The sequence below is a fragment of the Calypte anna genome, chromosome 4 (assembly GCF_003957555.1).
Source record: "Calypte anna isolate BGI_N300 chromosome 4, bCalAnn1_v1.p, whole genome shotgun sequence".
Classification (NCBI taxonomy): Eukaryota; Metazoa; Chordata; class Aves; order Apodiformes; family Trochilidae; genus Calypte; species Calypte anna.
Window position 1 is genome coordinate 12,142,136 of NC_044247.1, and position 21,277 is coordinate 12,163,412.

The 21,277-nt window shown below is 40.0% G+C and overlaps 1 protein-coding gene across 1 annotated transcript in view; it reads right to left on the bottom strand.

Annotated features, from left to right (window-relative positions):
- IL1RAPL2 (interleukin 1 receptor accessory protein like 2) overlaps positions 1-21,277 on the bottom strand; it is a 361,256-nt gene that overhangs the window by 146,585 nt on the left and 193,394 nt on the right. Inside the window, exon 4 of the mRNA XM_008493643.2 lies at positions 16,426-16,579. Coding sequence (XP_008491865.1) covers positions 16,426-16,579 — 154 coding nt within the window. The remainder of the gene's footprint in view (positions 1-16,425; positions 16,580-21,277) is intronic.

The window sequence follows — 21,277 nt, forward strand, 5'->3', positions numbered from 1 at the left end:
ACCCACCAAAAATTCACTCTCTTCCATGGAAATGGAAGCTCTTTTTTTGCCTGCTTCCTTCACCTCTTCATCTTTCTAACTCTTTCACCTATGCATCCAAATAGCTGCTCTTCAGCATTGCCACGGATGCCTGCAAGGGACCAACCTCTCAACTGGATACAGGCAGAAGGCCACTGGGTACAGCACATTATTTTCCCTAACATAAACAGAAATCAGACTGCTTTTTTCCAGAAGGTTTGCTATTCTGGTGACTTAGGGAATGAGCCTAGGAACACTCATCCCGTTGCTATTAGATAAAAAGATTACTCTATATATAAAATTCATGTTTGCTTTTGCATTCTAGATTCTTGCTACTAATGTTAACTGTCTAGAGCACAATCAGCTTCATCTCAGGAAGCTGGCAAAAATTCTTCTTTCAGTTTCATGCAGCAAAGGATTTCTTGCAAACCATGTACTATTTACTCACTTGGTTACTTTTCTCCTACACTTGTCACATCATGTTTTATCATTCTGTGTTTTCTTTGGTAGGCACACATTAGCCCTTGGTAAATTAGCTACAGGTTTACATACAAGTACACAATCAGGGATGCACTGTTGTGACAATATCACACCAAATGTGACCTCCAAATCTTCCCCTTTCTGGCTGAAATTTCTCAATCCTGATCAGAGTCCAGAGTTCATTTTGCTGTTGCCATTTTTGTTGCAAGAAAAATATCTGTTCAGATTCTCTTTTTCTCTTTGGAAGGTCAGAAACTCAAAACCAAGGTCAATTTAGAAAAAATACTTGGAAAACATTGAAAGCCCAGCATCCATTTCCCATGAATTTTACACCAGCACACCAACCAGTTTCACTGATTTTGTTCTTCACATCAACTGTACAAAGGATACCAGCAACACATCCCTTTCAGATCAGGTCTCAGCCTTCTACCTTTAATACAAATGATTGCCTTGAGAAAATCAAAATGAGTCTGTTTAATTTCAGCAGCTGCTCAGACCATGTCCATGTGGATGTGATGGACCACAGCAGAGGGAGCCCTGAGTGAGCAGTACCAGCATTAGCAGTGCAGAAGCACCCAGGCAGCTGGGGCACGAGAGCTGTGCCAGCCGCCTGCCACGCAGTGCCCCAAGGACAAGGCACCACATCAGGATGGTGGCATCTGCCTTGTCCTCCAGGACAGTCATCACACCCTCAGACAGAGACAGAACAGAGTTCCATTCCTGCACTGCTTTATATTGTAGGCATATCTTGCCTGCAGGACAAGCCTTGGAGTGATAAACAGCAGACACGACAACAACCCCATCACTACAGCAGAGCATCTGTTACATTGACAAATGAGCTTCATACAAGAAATTGCAGCCATGTTCTTTCAAGGGTCTCCCCCCCTCATCCTGGCTCTGGATAAAAGGAAAATAGCATTTAATATTTCAAAAGTGCTCCCACTATCAAAGCGTTTACGACAAACACTCTAAATAAGGATTTTAAATAGTAATTGGTACACTAGGTCTTCAGATGACAGGAGAACAATTACTCGTGTTGTTACTTGTGGTCTCTTGCAATGACCTCTCCAGTGGCAAGGTCCTTGGCATATACAGCAAGCTGCAAGCTGAATATAAATCAATTGGAGCAACTTTTTAAACCCACCTCCACAATAAACAACTGTGAATTTAATATAAAGATCAGTACAAAGTAGCACCGTCTTCTAGATATTTACTTCTGATTTGTGCCAGTTGAGGCTCTAGATTGCTTTTAGGCATCTGGTTTAGCCTTCCCCTTCCACATCTCCACCAAGTCTTTGGACTGATTTGGACTACAGACACTGGGCCACCAATCACAGCTGCTCTTTGGAGATTCTCTCCTTCTCCCTCCACCACAATATAGCACAGCCTGGTTGTAAGTTCTCAGCTAGACATGAAAGGAGGCACTGGAATGATGGAGAACCTCAAATCCAGACATGGAAACAATCTCTTTTTAGGTTTAACTTCTATCTGGTTCAGGTTTAATGGGCATGACTTCGAAAATTCAAGTTGCCACTTTCCATACTGCAGATGTTTCTCCATCAGCTTCTGGGTTATTACTATGTCTTATATTTAGCAAACATAAGAACAACAAAAAGATTTGCTCTAATTTAAGCATCTTTGCTTGAAGATAAGGATCTGCATTTTCATTTCCTTTTCTTATTTTCATAATGTAAACCCAGCAAGCTGTTATTCACCAGGCATGTCACCAACAATGAAAGCACAGAAACACAAATGTCTGTGAATTAAAGTAGAATCAGAGCAGTACAAGTACACTAAGCCAAACCCAGTCCTTTTTAAAGGACAGAAACATGCCACAAGGTGCCCAAATATAATTGATGATATTCTTGAAATGTAGTGTTTTTACCAAACTTCACATTCATCTGTTTTCCTTTATCACCCAGAAAATTCAAACAAAAGAACAGCCTGTAATGTTTAGGTGAAAATACATGCATTGCACAGTATAACTTCTTTCTTAACCTAGACTTTATTATGAATTTTTAAAAATGTCATGTTTTAGCAACAGTTTTTAAATCCTGCAGCTCAGCTTTTTTCACCCTGGACACTTCAAAAGAAAGCCTAACAAGAGAGGTTGGCCTTTTTGTAATGTTAGGAGGAAAAAAAAAGTAAACTTGCTCTCTGTCATACTGAAAACATGAGAATGATGCAGAATCAAGGGAAGGGGGAGTCATCAAAGGTCCTAGGAGATGATGAACAGCTTCAGAAAGGAAATGGGCTTTTTAATGCATGGTTTAACACTGTGAATGAATGTAAATATCCAGCCTGGTTGTGGAGAGAGATGGAAGTGTTTTGGGGAGAGAACAGGAGGAGATACAACATACACAGGAGGGTACAAGGCAGCACACTGCAGACTGGGGGTTGAGTGTTTTCTTCCATATTTTTCTTGAATTTTGACTGTCTGTCAAAATAAACAGCCCCAATTATATTCAGCTGGATTGACACATACAGAGCTCAAGGCTGGGAAGAAGAATATTTCAATAAGCACTTGAGTTACTGTAGGCATGAGGACATCAAATTTTAGTCTTGATTCCACCCCCTCCTGACATTTTAAAATGTCAAGTTAGTGTCCACATTTCTGCCTTATTTACAACCTAGTCTGCTAGTGAGCAAAGGCAAGTTACCTTTTTACTGCAGAAAAGGCACCACAGAATCGCTGGCGATTTTCAAAGGAGAAACATGCAAGCACAAAGTTGAAGTGGTGGCACAACTCTAGGTCAGGAACTGTAATGTGGTGAATTTATATTTCTTCTTTGAAAGATGTAAATTTGGCAAATCCCACAGTCCTGGGAGAAATCAGAGGGCTCTGTGCTGGATGGGGTCTGTCCATGGCACAGAGGGCTCATAGCTCCATCGATGGCTGCACCTGCACTGTGGGGAGCTCCACGGGCAACCTGGGGCAAGTTACAAGTTCCTGTCACCTTCAGCTGAAACCCACACGTAGGCAGCAGAGCCAGTGAGCAAAGCTTTCCTCTTACACCAAAGAAAAGCTAGTGCAGCAATGCAATATTTAAACTCTATAAAGTCCTTATTAAATGTGACAGCAACAGCTGTAGCAGCTAGGGCACTGGCAGAACAAGGAGAAGGATTAGAGCCTTTTCCAGGGCTAGATAAAGAAAACAGGTATAATTTTAAATATTAAAACAAGGTCTGGGTTGATGGGAAATACAGAGAGGCAGCAGATAGCCAGAGATCTTGCAAGTGCTAAAAGCCATTGCTCTGACCCTCCCAAAACTTAATGAAAAGGAACAATCTTTAATTCTTTCCAGTCAATATCCTCTAAGTTAAACTAATACATTTAATTCCTATTCTTCATCTTCACAGCATGATGGGTCACATTAACCTCTCCCCCCACCCCATCATCAACTCCAACTGCAACAAAGCTCAGTATTTGCTTATGAAATGCACAATTCCAGTCACGATGTCAGAACAGTAGAGAGTGGAGAGTAGAATAATTCATGTTTGGAAAGTGGAGAAAAAGAAGAAATCAAGAATAAAAGGGGGGCATTTTTCCCTACAGGTAAAAGGATACAACATTTACATTTGAGATGTGCCCAGCCTCCATGACTGCTCTTCTAAAATGAATGCATTGATAACTACCAGGAAGGGAATGGTTGGAAATGTTTCCATGCTCTCTTCAGTCATGTTGGCATCCCCTATAGGAACTTGAACTGGCTTGTATGGGAAGCCACTAACATGGAATGGAAATTTCTGTTTGGCAAGTTTGTTTAAAACAACCAATTGCATGTGATTTAACTTCAGATTATGAGTAAATTATGAAACATTTTTTGGCAAAGGCTCTGTGAAGCCTGTTAAAGATGAGGACATAACAGGCTTTGTCATTGCTGGAGGTGAAAACACCATAATACCAGCCCTTGAGCACCACCACCCTTCCACACTGACCTCTCTACCATCTTTTCTTACATCCCCTTAGACTCTGATCACTCTGAGTGCAGAACTGCCCAAAGCTCTAGACCAGCTTCTTTGTCAAAGTCTTTTAGTCAGGAAAGCAGTGAAATCTTTCTCTCTGAAGGACATACAGAAAAGCTGTGGTTTATCCCAGAATGGAATTTTTGCTATAGAAGGAAAAAAGTATTTCACAAGGGTACAAAAGCTAACATTTCTCTGTGGCAAAACTCATGATCTTTTTTTCAGAAAACACACATTTCTTTATCAACCTGCTATTTTGGCTAGGTTTTTCACTAGTTTCAAATGACTTTTATACCAAAAAGCTCAATCAAGTATGAGAAAACTTCCTCCCTGCCCACTCAGTCCTTCCCATCCTTCCTCCCATAATGTCATCCACCCCATGTGGAAAAATTTACAGAGTGGTTCTCATTCCTGTTTTATTAACAAATTAAGTTGCCTGTATTTCTGCAACATCCTGTGACCCAAGAGAAGCACAACAGAAACGACATCTCTAAATCACATCACTTCACTGTCACACGTACATACATATATTCAATAAAATTATTTTTCTTAAAAAGTTCTGCCCAGATACAGTTACCACAGCAACTGAGAGGTTACAGAGCTGTCAGGGCCCTGCCTTGTTCCAGATGTACCTCTTCTCCCATTTAAGAAGAAAAAGAAGCATGTTAATGTATTCTAGAGAAATCATAAGGGCAAACTGGTTCCTTCCCTGCCAGGAACTGTAACCCCTCATGCCCCAGGACAGGCAACTCAGCTGGCCACAACTGGATTGCTAATGTGGTATGTGCTCTATAAAGATGAAAAGCCATCTGGTGCTGGAATTTAGTCTGCCTTGATACAACCTTTTATTGTCTCAAGCCATCATGAAATTATCTCAGACCAATTCCTGGCAGACAGGTACCCACACAACAGATGGGCACCAGCCAAGATAAAATAAAATCAGAGACCAGACAGACCATGTTGCTCTTTACTAGAAGAAACAGTCCTTTAAGCCTGTAGCTGGGCTATAACCCCCAAAAATTTAAAGGGACAAAAAAAAAAAAAAAAAAAAAGGATAAGAATCTGAAGCTGCCTTACAAATTCACAGCTATAATGTTTAATTTTACTGTTAAATCATTTTGCTTTGCAATTCTGCACTTTATATTTCCTGCACTTTCCTGGAGTATTTCAGCCTATAGTGCCTGTCATAAACAACACCTTTGAGAGTTTTTCATTTTAAGCTAAAGAAAAAGATGAAGTTCAATCACTTACTGTTCCCTTCCCATTGGTTGCAAATTGATTTTATTTACTGAAACATGCTTGCTTTGCAAAAACCACTCAACATGTACAGTAAATAAGTCACTACATGAAAGTCTAGCATAACCTATAGTAGCTACTGATTCCTTTCAAATAAACTGGAGTCATAAAAACCTACATACAAATTGAGTTGAACACTTATTTTTCTCCTGCTTACAAGAGGTAAATCAATACTATTGAAGGATAAAAAATAGCTTGGTTGGTTCTGATAAAAATTGAGAATATATATTCCATGTTGTTCCATGGTATTAGAGACAGACAGGGTATGTAACATACCAACCATATTTTTGTATGCATTTTCAACTTAAAAATCACAAGGCCCAGAAAAAAAACACATTGGTAAGTTGTTAGCTTCAGTCTTATGGTGAACTTGATAAGAGTAATATCAGAGCCTGAAGCAATACTACTACTGTCAGAGCTCATAAGCTAAGCAGGGTCAGGCCAAACAGGTGCCTGAATAAGGCAACTTTGAGGATAACAGAAGTGCAGCAAGAAATAATGCTGACAATTCAGTAGTGTGCACTACTCCTTCCACAGCAGAAAGTTTCATCTCAGATACTCAGCCCCAAGTGCTATGCCGTATAAACCAGCTCTGCAAGGTGTCAACATTGTGTGGAGGAAACATCACCCTGATCCCCTGCTAAAATTACTACAGTTCACCTATTAAAATTTCTCTGGCCATTTCAAAAGAACATTGCTTCCTATGGTCACACTTTTCTTATGACTCAAAACATTAGTGAAGATTTGCAGTGTTTCTCTGGGAAGGTGGGAAGGCTGCATTTTCAGTGGGCAAAGCAATCTGCTCACTCATGTATATCCAGTTTATCATAAGCAAAATGGTTTCAGGGGCAGTGTTACACCCTGTTCATGCATCTATCTGCCTATCTATTATTCATAAAGAAGAATAAACATCGAGTTTACACTTTGATGATGAAGGAAGCCTCTTTTATATAGGAAATGAAAATACCCATGTTTATTTTGGTGGCTGTGCTTTACCTCACCGTTGTGGGCAGAAACCCCACAATCCTATCATTTATACTAAATCATTTCCACTACTGAAAGTGTAATACACTTGGAGAATGTGGCTCAGCAGCTCCCAGAATAAAAGGCAATTCTTAAAGTGGGAGCTCATATCTGACATTTACAGTATATAGTAACGGATTCAGCAAGTTACAGTTGCTGTGCACAGTGACAGAACATTGGATAAATGAGCAACCAATAACAAGTGTGGAAGCCTTGGCTGTCCACATCAATAAATTAGACAATACCAAATAATCAATGCTATAAACTGCAAACTGCTGATTTAAGGTTGAAGGAAAAAAACCTAGATGATGTTTCAGAACATGACAGAGAACTAGGGGGCATCACAGGTCAATAAAAACTAATGCTATTTGCCATTCTAATTACTTTGCATGTTCATGAGCTTGGGAGGCAGTCTGTGAGGCTGTAAGTAAAGAGCCAAGAGTACTGACACTATATATAATTCATAGACTGCAGCATATTGCTACATTTCTCATTGCCCTTAGAACTTGTACTTTCTCCAGGAAATATGGAGGTACTACGTAATGTTTATCTTCCAGACCCGTTTTTCATGAGCCCAGCATTAACAGGTCACTCTGGTGAATGTGAAAGTCATCAATCTGGATCATCTGAGGCAGAGAAAGTGAAGGAATTTTTATCATTGTGGATATATTGTGCTGTCACTTTAGCAGTTACACAGTTCCTACAGTGACCAGGGATGGGTACCTGCATCTCTCATGATCCTGTCCTGGTCCTCAGCTTACTGAGGGGCTTTTGAAACCAGCAGAAGTCAGCTCAATTTATCAGGACCTTGTCAGGTGTCGGGTGAAAAGGAGATGTTAAAAGACAGAACATGAGCGGCTGTGTCACTTACTCAGCGGTGAACGGGCACCTGCATTGCACTGATCCCTCCCTTGATTGAATTTTTCCTGTTGACTCTGCAGAAGCAGAAGTTCCTGCAGATTTATGTCGGGGTTTTTGCATGGCTGAACAAGCAACACTTTGCAAGAGGCAGAGAAACTGCTCCATTTTCCAAATGTGGTCAAAAGCAAACAGCCCCATTTCTCTTTCTGGATCACACTGGGTTTGCCTGAGGTCGCTAGAAAAAATAAAGTCACTACAGAAATCAGTGGCTATTAAATGTGCTCTGACCATAGAAAGATGCTTAGCTGTCTACAGCAGCTAATGGGATGCTGCTGGCCAGACAAGCTAGAATCCAAATTAAAGGTTTAAGATAAATGCTTTACTCTAAGAAATAGAAACTTAATATTTACAAAACAAGGACCTTGATAAAAATTAATACAAATCATGTAAAATGTATCAAAAGAAAACTCTAATTTTTGGCACTTCCTATATGTGGCTTTAAATAGACAGTTATTTTGGCAATGGCTTGAGAACCCAGCTGTGAAATTAACTTTCTGGTCTTTTAGTACTGTATTTGTCAGCACTTAACCCATTTCTGGCTTTTTTTTTTGGTCACAGAAAGGAAGGTTTCCTTTAGAAAAATCAAGATACTAGAAGATGTGATGCATCACGTATAATAAGATGCAGTAGAGGAACTGCTAAGAACAGTCTCTCATAACAAAGATTTTTTTTTACAGTTTGGCATGCTCAGTAAAAAGTTAATTTGGGCAGGTTTTTCTCTATTCTTTGCATTTAATGAAAAAGGGATTCCCTGATGGTGTCAAGATAATGCTAACAGGGAGAAGAAATGAAGTTCTTGCTATGAAAATGTCTAAGTTACTGCAGCAAGAAAATGTCACTTCAGATATGATATCAATGTTATATATTTTAACATGTCAATATTAGAAGGATTTTCTGTCCCCAAACAATCTGTAGTATCCCTCCCTGAAATACAGAATTTCTGCACATTTAACTTGTTCACCTTAAGACTCAGCTTTTGAACTAAAAAAGAATCTCCTTTTCACAGCCACTAAAACTATAGTCACAAGCAAACTGCTTTTCTTTTTGCCTTTTCTTTTTGCCAATATCCTCCCCCCAACAATAGGTTTCTCTAGATTTTTTTCACTTACAGGTATATTGTTTTATTAATATTGGTAGTTCTGTTACAAAAAAAAGGTGATGGAACAACTTGTTCTTGTCACTATCTCCAGGCATATCAAGGACATGGGAGTCATCAAGAGCAGTCAGCATGGTTTTATCAAGGGTAAATCATGTTTGACTAACCTCATAACCTTCTATGAGGAAATTACTAGGTGGATAGATGATGGAAGAGCAGTAGATGTGGTTTATCTTGATTTCAGTAAAGCATTTGACACCGTCTCTCACAGCATCCTTGTAGATAAGTTGATCAATTATGGGTTTGGTGATCAGGTAGTGAGGTGGATCAGGAGCTGGTTGAAAGGAAGGAGTCAGAGAGTTGTAGTCAATGGGGCAGAATCTGGTTGGAGGTGTGTGACTAGTGGAGTCCCTCAGGGGTCGGTGCTGGGACCGGTGTTGTTCAATATCTTCATCAACGACTTGGATGAGGGTATAGAATGTACCCTCAGCAAGTTTGCTGATGACACTAAGCTGGGAGGAGTGGCTGACACACCAGAAGGCTGTGCTGCCATTCAGAGAGACTTAGACAGGCTGGAGAGTTGGGCAGGGAGAAACATGATGAAATTCAACAAGGGGAAGTGTAGAGTCTTGCATTTGGGGAAGAACAACAAGATGTTCCAGTATAGGTTGGGGGCTGACCTGCTGGGGAGCAGTGTAGGTGAAAGAGACCTGGGGGTCCTGGTTGACAAGAGGATGACCATGAGCCAGCAATGTGCCCTTGTGGCCAAGAAGGCCAATGGCATCCTGGGGTGCATTAGAAAGGGTGTGGTTAGTAGGTCAAGAGAGGTTCTCCTCCCCCTCTGTTCTGCATTGGTGAGGCCGCACCTGGAGTATTGTGTCCAGTTCTGGGCCCCTCAGTTCAAGAAGGACAGGGAAGTGCTTGAAAGAGTCCAGCGCAGAGCTACTAAGATGATTAAGGGAGTGGAACATCTCCCTTATGAGGAAAGGCTGAGGGAGCTGGGTCTCTTTAGTTTGGAGAAAAGGAGACTGAGGGGTGACCTCATCAATGTTTTCAAATATGTAAGGAGTGAGTGTCAGGGAGATGGAGTTAGGCTCTTCTCAGTAGTGACCAGTGATAGGACAAGGGGTAATGGGTGTAAATTGGAGCACAGGAGGTTCAAGTTGAATATTCAAAAAAATTTTTTTACTGTAAGGGTGACAGAGCCCTGGAACAGGCTGCCCAGGGGGGTCGTGGAGTCTCCTTCACTGGAGACATTCAAAACCCGTCTGGACACGTTCCTATGTGATGTACTCTAGGTGGCCCTGCTCTGGCAGGGGGGGTTGGACTAGATGATCTTTCGAGGTCCCTTCCAACCACTAGGATTCTGTGATTCTGTAAAATGTGTCTTCTAGAAGGAAAGAAGACCCTGCTGCCCCTAATGCTGTAAATAGAGTCCATGGGGTGATGGCATGTACTAACACCATGAATTAAAAATAAAATATAAGTCACTGAGTATCTTACCAAATTATTATCTACCCTAGCTGCTTATATTTGATGAAAAATCTGAAAATGCAGGCTTCATTTTGAGCTCAGCAGCTCTGGTCAGTGAATTATGTCCTACCTTGTGATACTATTGGGGAATGATGCTTAGAGCCCAAGCAGCACACAGGCAGATGTCACAGTGAGGCTCCTTCTCCCAGCAGCCTCCTGAGGCTGAGGTGTGAGATCTGGCCTCCCATCAGCCAAGGAAACAAGGTGCAAACATCCATCACCCCCTTATTCCAGAAGCATTTTGCACAGTGGTTTGCTGTCCGTATTGCTAAGTACAGAGAGGTGTTAAGTTTCTGGTTAAAAATGGGTTGTTAAGTAGAAAGTGTCAATGTTATCTGATGATGCTCCAGCAGCTCCCTGTGAAGTTGTAGAGAGTAGAAGCCTTCAGCTGGAAAATATAAATTTCCTGCCAGGACCAAGCTCTAGCTAGAGCACTCACATGGGATGCAGGAGGGGACAGACACCCCAGGCCATATGTGAGGAGTGGAGAGGGCTGCCAAGCACTGAGAGTGACCTGAACATTGTTCATGGCTGGGAAAGAAGGGGTAGAGCTGCCAAGCCAGCAAAAAAGGGAAAGCAGGGAAACCATGTTCCTGGGTCCAACTGCTCCTGACAGCTTCAACACCACTTTTGATGCCATACAATTCTGGTGAACACTGAAGAGGGGGCATTTTTCACTTGGAGATGCAGAGTTAAAAATAGAGCTCTCTAGAATGAGCAGCTGTTTCCAGGAAAAGGGAAACAGCTCCAAATGCTGCAAATATTTCCCATCCTTGTCAGTACTGCCCATGAAAGCAAGAAAGGAGGTGCAAAAACTGAAGGGCAGGCTAATTTGCACCTAAAACATCTCATCACATTTTTACCTTGGAGTCCTTTTCAGTGTGTTCCATCAGGAAAACTCACAGTCTGCTTTAGTTTTTCCTCAAAATATTTTCCACTTTATTGGAGACAACAGGTACTCTGATGCATTTGAAAAAACCAAAACAAATAAATAAAAGAGAGGGGAGCTGGCAGCTCCCACCAAATCCACTGGTCTAAATAAGCCATGAAAATACCCTTCCACTCCAAGCAGCCCCCAGATCCTAGGGATTAGATGAGATCTCTGGTGCTGCCAGACGTAGAGTCTGCACCTGGTGAAAATTCAGGCATTTCATGAGAAATTTCCCATGAAATATCAATTTAAGCTTTTGGTGGGTGTTTTTTTGAAATATCAATATATTTTTTTTAATACAAACCATAAAAAAATCTGATATCAGGAGTTCTGAGATAGTCTAGTAATGTACATTAATATCTACATGTATTAAAATTTATATACCCATAAATCATATTAAAATCTCTCAGCGCAAAAAAAGGTGCAATTTAACAGAACAAAACAAAAAACCACAAAATGCTCCAACACAATCTTTGATGTTTAAATTACAGAAACTGAAATAGATATTATTTCCACACAGTGCTTTAACTGACATGTTACTGCTTTATTTGATGGCAAAGTGATGCTAACAACAGCTATTTCATCCCATCCCCAAAGCAAAGGCTCTGGCACTCAAACTGTGAAACAATAACCAGAGGACAAGAGCACATCCAGGCTCCATCAGGACCCAGGGACTTTGCCCTCCCTGCACAGTACAATGCCAGGCAGAGATGTTAGGGTTACTTTGGGTACCAAAAGCCATACAAATATGTTAACCAGCTCTGCTGAAAAAAATCCTTCAGAATTAACTTAGAAATCCCTACAGACCAGAGCTTTGTACCAACAGCACATCCTCAGTGTAGTACTCACTGCAGGAAACTCTGCTGAATGAGTTCTGTTCATCCACATTTAGTGCTTAGCCACCTGCTTTTTTCACCTCTGTTTTATGTTGACCTTGCTGTTCAGAGCTCAGTGACCTTTTAGAGCTAACTGGGGTTTTATTGATAGGTAACTACATAAGCAAAACTGAAGCATTTTGTAAATTCATTGAAGATTGAATAATAAATATAATTTAATATAATGTAAATATAATGTCATCAGCAGAGAATAAGTTAAATGTTTCAGATTTTTAAGTAACAATTCTTACATTCTACATTATCAAGAAAAACCCTTTAATAGTCTGAATTCCAAAGAACAGTTCAGTTCAAATAAGCTTTTAATTTATCTTAACACTTTTTGCTGTGGTTGTTCTGGTAACTGTAAACAGCCAAAACTGTTGTCAGTTAACATGCCATGTGTATGACTTTGTTGATACTACTTTATCTACTGCAAATGGATAAGGTTTAGGGTGAACTTACAGATTACTGCAGGCGTAAATTTGTTTAAATCAGCATCCACTGATTCCTGCCAATATGTCCCTAGGCTCCACTACAAATAATGCAAAATAGTTAAACCATTTTACAGAGGATTAAAATGTGCAGAGAAGCAACTACCACCAAATAGCAGACATACTTTTAGCTCACATCCTCACTGATTCTGTGACACCTTGTCTCTGTACATCCCTAGAGCTGCTGGACAGTATGACCTATCAGCTGTGCTTTTAAATCCAACTCACCCCCCTTGGCTTAAGAGGAGCAAATCACCATCAACTGCTCATGCTAATAAAGGGGTCCCAAATACACAACACCTAGCAACAGCAGCAAGTATAATTTGAAAAGTGAGTAACAATTTGATTTGAAAGAATTTAATTGAAAAACTATGAGCAAAGAGTGAATTCAGGCAGAATCATTCAATTCATGTAGCCATGTGGAATAATTTGTCATTTAGGATAGTCAAAACAAATATTGCTGCATAAATGACTTTTAGGAACAGCCAGGCATTTTAGCAGCCTATGAAGAATATGACAGAATAGAGGTTGAAGGAAACTTGGAGGACAGGGCTGCTGAACAGACTGATCCAGTAATTCCTGCATGTCACTCCAATCCATCACCACCAGTTTATGAAGCTGGTCAGATGGCCACCTTCTGCTGTCAAACTGGAAAATCATTCACCAGTTCAAGTTTACAAATCACTTCTTTCCCCAGGGAACAGAAAGAACAAGGCAACCTCTCCCACTAGCACAGTTGTCCATGGTTAAAGCACAGCCCTGCAAGGTGCTCCCATCCCCAGGGGACACCTGGGCCACCCCATGAAATCAGGGCTTGCTCCTTTCTCGGGGGGTTGCCCTTTCCACAGCTTGCAACATTCATCTGCTTGCATCTTCTAAGCCTGATTCCTTATTAACCAGTTTTCCAAAATGAAAAACAAAACAAAACAAAAAAAAGAGTGGTGAAGTAGCAGGTAAACACAGCAGGTAGTTTCCTCAATCAAACCTTTTCATCCCAAAAGCTCTTGAAGCATTGCTGTGTATCAGATGGAATGAAATGGTTGGTAGAGCTGGGGAAAGTAGGAGGCTGCCTAAATTGCCTTTCAAAAACAACATTAATTTTTATGTTTTTCATTTTATCTGAACAGCATAATTGTTCTTCACTAAACACCAGCATTTAACAATACTAATTAAAAAGCTTATGATTTCTGAATATTCCCAAATATCTGTAATTTGATTAAAAACAAACACATTCTGACATTGTTATCTGTAACCTGCTATTAGTATGTTCATTTTTTCTATATGGGTACACTCTAATTTATTATCCAATTAAAAAATAATTTTAAGCTTTCAAACCCTGGATCACAGTTGCTAATCTCACTTGTTTGTCCACAGAAAAAACAATTAAGAGACAAAGAAAAAACACACACACATATATATATATTTTCCATAGACTGAAGGGTTACATGTTACTTGTTAAGAGACAATGCTGTCTGTAGTGTTTCTTCAACAAAAAAGGCTGACAAGACTTGTTTCACATCTGCCTGCATAACATAACAAACCCATGAAGAACTAGTGATGAAAAAGCTGTTTTGTTGACAATTCTTACTGTTAAACATACCCAAACACCAAGATTTAGGCACTGCTCATTAGTGCTATATTGTAGCTCAGGATTTTGTCCCTATAAATACTTGGTGTCAAAATATTTTTCAGATGCATTCGAGGCTGCCAAGATTTTTCCTTACATCCCCTAAAAGCAACAGCCTTGGAAGCCTTTTAGCACCTTAATCACACTTTACCATACCTTAACCACTGATGCCTTCTGATAACATTGCCAGACACACACAGAGCTCCATGTGAAGCCCAGCTGCCCCTTTCTACAACTTCCATCTTACCTCTTTGGTTTGTGCTTTGCTCATGTACCAACACAGCTCAGACCTCTCTGTGTTTCTGTTTGTCTCCAGGCATTACAATGCTGGCTTTCCATCTCCACCACCTTCCTAATAGCCCTAGTGGCTTCACCAGGAGTTTGCTTAAATAATTTCTGGCTAACTAACTAACACTAAACAAAGCAGAAACAGGAGAAAGAAGCATCAAGCCATAATATACTTGCATGTCTCTATGCTTTACATTCATGTTGTCATCTACATAAACTTACCAGCATTTTCCAGCTATCTACAGAGATTCTACCAGCAAACAATTAATTTCAGATACGTCTCCCAAAGACTTTTATCTAGAAAGGTGTTTACTGAAATATGTGCTTTTATAAACTAAAGGAAATGTATTTTAATTTTATACCAGATTAAAAGGGGAACAATCTCCTGGTTCTCAACTATTCTGAAAAAGAACACTTGAATATTCCCTATTTACCTATCTAACAAAACAGGTCATAAACATTTTACTAAAACAAATATCTTTAATACATACTAGAATAAGTCTAGACAAATTCATTAAATTGTCAGGTATGACTATACTACATTATTCAAATAATGAAAAGAGCATGTGACTTTCAGCAAGGTTATGATGAGAGGATGAGCAGAGATCATCTGTTCTCTAAAGAATATTCATCATGGGGAACAATACTAGGTGCATCTCATTTTCACTTTGTCAAAATTAGTTCATATTCTGGTTGAAGATCAGCATGCTACCAGGGATAACAACTATCCCATCTCTTCATTTGACAGGTCTGGAGTCAGGTAGGTCAAATCAATGGACATTAGAGACGTGTCCATGGTCAAACAATAATGAATCCCATGCTATATATATCTGGCACACAGGAAAAAGAACTCATTTAAAATGAGGAATAATGATAAGAATAGAAAAATTGGTTGGAAAAATAGAAAAAAAGGGAAGAACTGCATTTCAAGAACATATTAGAAATATCATATGGACTCACAGAGTTTGATATATGAAAGTAGAATCTACATATCACTGCTTTAAGTAAGTCTTCATTTTAATCAATATGTCAAAACACAGAGGGGAAAATACCTAACTGTTTATATAGTTTTGTGTGAAAGACTGAAAAAAAACCCCAATTGTTTTCAGATACTTGCAAAGTTCCACAAACACAGAAAGCAAAATAACAATTACAGATGCCATACTGCACAGTGGAATGGAAAGGGATCAGGGGTATATAGGTAGGAAATACTTTTTTACCCACTTATTTTTGCTACCTGACAAAAAGAGACAGAAAAATACTGTTGTCTAGTAGATTACTTCTTGAACTCAGAAACATATAAAACATGATGTCCTCATAAGCAGGACACTTTTCTCCTGACAGCCCAATTTCCTAACTTCAATTTTGGAATAGGTTGTGTCACACTCTCCACTAAAAACAAACATTAGACTAGCAATGTTGATCTCATAAACTAAACCAAAGCTTAAAAATATGGAACAATCACTAAAAAAACCTCCAAACATATTAATGACTTAAGAGGGCTTTTTTTTTTCTGCTGTATTTTATTCTAGTACCTCACAAAAAAAGCCTATTTGCTAGCTTCAGTCAGCCTTCCCTCTGTTTAACATTGAAGACAAAACTAGAGTCTGAATTACTTCCAGCATGGAGGAGGACCTGCTCTACGTTTTGTTTTATAACCAGCATTTCCAGGTTTTATACAGTGTAAAAGGTAGAAGTAATCTTCTGTGTAGTTTTATAAGATCTTGATATAAATTTCTCTTACTTAGGGACTGCACAGCTACTGGGACTTGGCTTGGACATATTTCTATTCAATGGATTCACTGACATGTGAAAACTACTTTTTCTTATTTTTTCAAAGTTTTTTTTTTTTTCTATTGGGATAGAAGAAAGGTTCTTACCAGTAACCTTCAGTTCAACTGTTCTTCGTATAAGCTTGCCTTCAAACTTCAGTTCACATGTATAATTTCCTCCATCTTCTTCCTGGACCTCTTGTATTAGCAGAGTATTTCCCTTCTGAATTACTACGTTTCTCCACATTTTTGGCTTACATTCCTGCAGGAAAAAAATCCATTGCCAAAATTACCCAGTTTGTATGACATAAGATAGTGCTGCCTGATCAGATTTTCAGCATTGTACATAAGTAAACAAACAGCTAAATATATTTTGCAATTCAAATTCAAATACAATTTCAGAAAGCAGAGAGATCTGAAAATGGAATTTCCTTTGAAGACAGACATTCAACAAAAAGGTTTTTAAGGTTCAGTAATTCCCACTGTATCATATGGCCCGTGTTTAATACATGGTGCCCTAAAGCAATGGTTAATTATCTTCTCTTTTTCATGATGAACAACTGCCACGACCCCTACTTTAGGATGGACTGTTGAAATACATCTCTGTTTGCAGGCAGGAAGGGCAAGGTCTGTTTAAGACTTAGCCAGAAGGCAAACTTTACACACACTCTCAGGTTAGAACCATTTACCAACAATAGAAAACAAGAACAACAAAGTTCTGCAAGCAAGAGAACTCAAGAATTCTGGTTTCCTTATGGTCTTTTTTTCTCATCACTGACTTCTCTCTTCTCAAGCTTTGGTTCAGCAGGTACAAAACAAACACTGGGCAAGTAATATAATTCAGTTCTATTCAATACTAATTTAGAAGGAGTACAATTCCCAGAATACACAAAGTAAGATTATTTCAGATATGCACTCCTTCAGCACAGCACTGAAAGACCCTATCATACACTTGCAGTTTTATATTCTCCATTTATTTTAAAAAGTATGGGAGCAAAGAGATTTTCGATACATTTTCATACACTATTATTTTTATATATGACATGTTTGTAATAAGAGCAACACCTTTACTACTACTACAGATATCAACGACTTAGCAAAAACAATGTGCTATTATAGTTTTACAGTAAGAAAATTTTCTGTTGGCATTGTACCACTGATTTCCTTCATACCTACCACACCAAAACTATGTATAAGCCTTTTTTTCCTAGTTCTGGCTGATTAACTTTTCTTCTACTAACTATGCAGGCTTTTTAAACATGCAGAAAATGGCTGTTTTATTCTGCCTGTTATTCACAGTCTAGTTCAATCCATAAAACTAAGAGCAAAAAGGAGAGAAGCTGGAGAACCATAACAATTAGTATGGTAAACAACAAAACTGGCCAAGAAACAAACCAATAAAAATAAAAATCTAACTAGTTTTCATATTGTGAAAACAATCTAGATTTTACTGTTAGAGGTCGGCTAATTTCTTTTAAAAGCTAAGTGCTCAATTTTATGACTAAAATGTTTAACCCAATTATTTCTCCTTCCTGCTTTTGCACTATGCTAGAAGAATCTGAAAGTTTCTTTTTCTAACCTATTTATTCTCCTTAGATAACTTAAATATTTTTGTGCGTTTTTTTCCCCCCAGTAATTAAGTTGTGCACTGTTATGCTTCTTTTTCTTCTTCCTTGAAATTTAAGTGGAACCACCTCCACGATTTTATTTTTCGTAGATAACAACCTGTTCTACACCTGACATTTTGTTTTCACAGCCTTTCCTTCAAACAAATAGGAGAATTAAGACTCTGCATTCCAGATGTAATATACCTTTTTCTTCTGCCAGCGATTTTTCATGAAACTGTTCCCACTGTTAAGTCCCATTCATCCCATCATGCCTTGACACATACATTCTTTCACAACAATCCTTACACTTCTTGTCAAAACAGTTCCAAGAGGTGTAACAGTGCTGCGTGTATGTCAACTGCACTAATTGTGGAAATCTTTAAAAATAAATATTTCATGCACTGTAATTCCTGCCTGAAGTGAAGGTCATACTACTGTTAAACCCTCATAGCAAATGTTTCATTACCTATCACGTGTGTGTAGAAATCTATTCAGGCAAAATCATTTTAAGAGCATGTTTAAATTACAGTGAAGTCCCCGTAAACTGATGCAATTATTGTCTCAGATTCATTAATCCCTTCACCCAGAGAAACCTTCTGGAAGACAGGGAGAGTCCTGCACCAGGTAGGCTCACACCATTAAACGTCCCATCTGACAGTCCCAAGTCCAGACTCCTTACCTGCCAGTGAACTGGCAGAGTCTCATGAACACAAGGATTTCTCTTTCCAGCCAAAGGTATAAAGAAGGAACCTTAATGAATTGCTCATATTTATTTACCTACAGTTCTATTTTGGACAACTTATGCTCTACTCCCAGATGAAAACCTTGCCTATTTATCTCAGCATAATTGAAAGGAATTGCCTGTCAGTGCCTCTGGAGATTTACACGAGAAAGCTGATTTACACAATGTGTCTGAGGGAAAAGCCTTAAGGATCCAGTGTGCTATGACTGGAAGCAGTCTTCTTCAGAAAGTCAGGGTCAAATCACAAAGTGGAGTACCCCTTCATGCTCTTGTTTGTGAGAAGGGACCTGGTTTTTGTTACAAATGATGCCTCACACAGCATGACCTTCAGTCCCAGGATTACCACAGTACTCATCATATAATTTTGAAATCCAAGTAATTATCAACATCATCATGGCTTGGCTTCACGAATGAAGATTTCAGGAGGGCTCTCTCTCCCCAAGCTTGCTGCAAGCACACTGATGGCTGATGAGGCCAATGTGGGACAGGCAGTGGCACAAAAGGCACAGCAGAAAATCTCCTGTGATGGGACAGCCAAGGTACAGCTCTTTCTGTGCTGTCTTTTCTCCTCGAGGCTGATTCCCTGTGTGTTGTCACAGGAGGCAGCAGTGTTATGGATGGTGTCTCCATGTTTCCCGACTGGAGGCCAGAGTGGGACCACTGATTGCAGTCAATATGGCCAGAGCTGAGGGATTGTTTCAGGGAGTCCTTGTATCTCCTCTTTGGGGCTCCTCTGTTATGGCAGCCGGTGGCAAGTTCACCACAGAGCACAATCTTATGGAGGTGGTGATCCTCCATCCTGGAGACATGCCCTGCCCAGCACAGCTGTGTCCTCAGTAGCATGGCCTCAATACTGGTGACCCCTGCCTGTTCAAGGACAGTGACATTGGTCACACAGTCATTCCAGTGGATGTTTAGGATTGTACAGAGGCAGCTCCGATGGAAGCGCTCAAGGAGTCACAGGTCATGGCAGTAAATCCCCCATGATTCAGACCCACATAAAAGAGCAAACAGTACAATGTCAGGCCAAAGGAGGTGATTCTCCCCCTCTACTCCATGTTGCAAGACGAACCTCTCTTAGGGTATGACACTCCAAGGTCCAACCAGGTGTTCCAGCAGAAACTCACAAATAGTGCTCTGAGTCTATAGCCCTCAGAGTTGACTTGCCAAGAACAGTGCTATTGCTCTGAGAGCCGCTAACCTCTCTGCTGGCTTGCTCAGGACTGAGCTGAGCCTGTGTTTGGAAGCTCACCTTTTATTGGCTCTCTAATCCTGCTCATGCGCAGTTAGGGTCTGCCTTAATCAGGCACAGGTGGGCTTAAGACAAGCTCATGCCCACATTGCCACTGGCAATTAGTGGCACCTGGTTGCCTCATTTCACTACAACTCCACTCTTGTGAGAGCCCACCTGGAGTACCGTGTCCAGTTATGGAGTCCCCAACACAAGAAGGATGTGGAGGTTTTGGAGCAAGTCCAGAGGAGAGCCCCAAAAACAACAGAGGGCTGAAGCACCTCTCCTATGAAGACTGAGAAGATGAGAGAGCTGGGGTTCAGCCTGAAGAAAAGGAGGCTTCAGGGACACCTTATAGCACCTCCAGTATCTGAAGGGGCTACAGGAAATCTAGGAAGGGACCTTTTACAAAGGCATGGAGCGATGGATCAAGAAGCAATAGCTTTAACCAGGAAGAGGGGAGATTTAGGTTAGACATTACGAAGAAATTCTTCAGCGTGAGGGTGGTGAAATGTGGTCCAGGTTGCACAAGGAAGCTGTGGCTGCCCTATCCCCAGAAGTGTTCAAGGCCAGGTTGGGTGGGGCTTGGATCAGCCTGGTCTGGTGGGAGGTGTCCCTGCCGATGCAGGGAGTTGGAACCAGATGATCTTTAAGGTCTCTTCCAAACCAAACCTGTGAGTTTATGATAACATTAATATTGATATTTCACGTTTCTGAGTTTCCTCACTCAGGTCCAGATAACATAGGTATTGTCTAATAACTGAACTGATAACAACTTATTATTAATTACCGATAAGGAAGTAGATGTAGCAGGTTATTCCACTGATGTCTCTTTTCATTATCATGTCAGACTAAAGGCTGTCAACTTCAGTTCTCTCACCATTATCATCCAACCACATCAATTCTGTTCCATTTCACCATGGTGATGACTTGTCACTCAGCTGTCATACTCCAGCCTGGTGTCACGCAACCTCTCTGTGCACCCCAGGTAACATGAATGCCCTTCCTGGGCAGCACAAAGCATTCCTGATGTGGGGTTCTGCATGCAGCCTCCTTAACACTGATTTCTGCTCCATGACAGCTGAACATTATTTCTGATAGACTATTTTTGCAGCGGGCTCTTGCAAAAAATTGAGATATTCAGTGATCTGGTGAAATACCTAAGCAGATAAGACAAGAAACAGCTTCTCTCTGATACCCTCTTTTCTCCAAGATATCAGACTTAACTTAATATATATATATTATGTACAAACCACTGAATGTATCCTATCCATATGCTGAGGGAAACAGATTCAATGGCTGAAAAGAAATCTTTATTTATACTAACAGTAGGTAATGGCACGTGGTTTTTTTTTACTATATAACATGTAAGATTTCTGT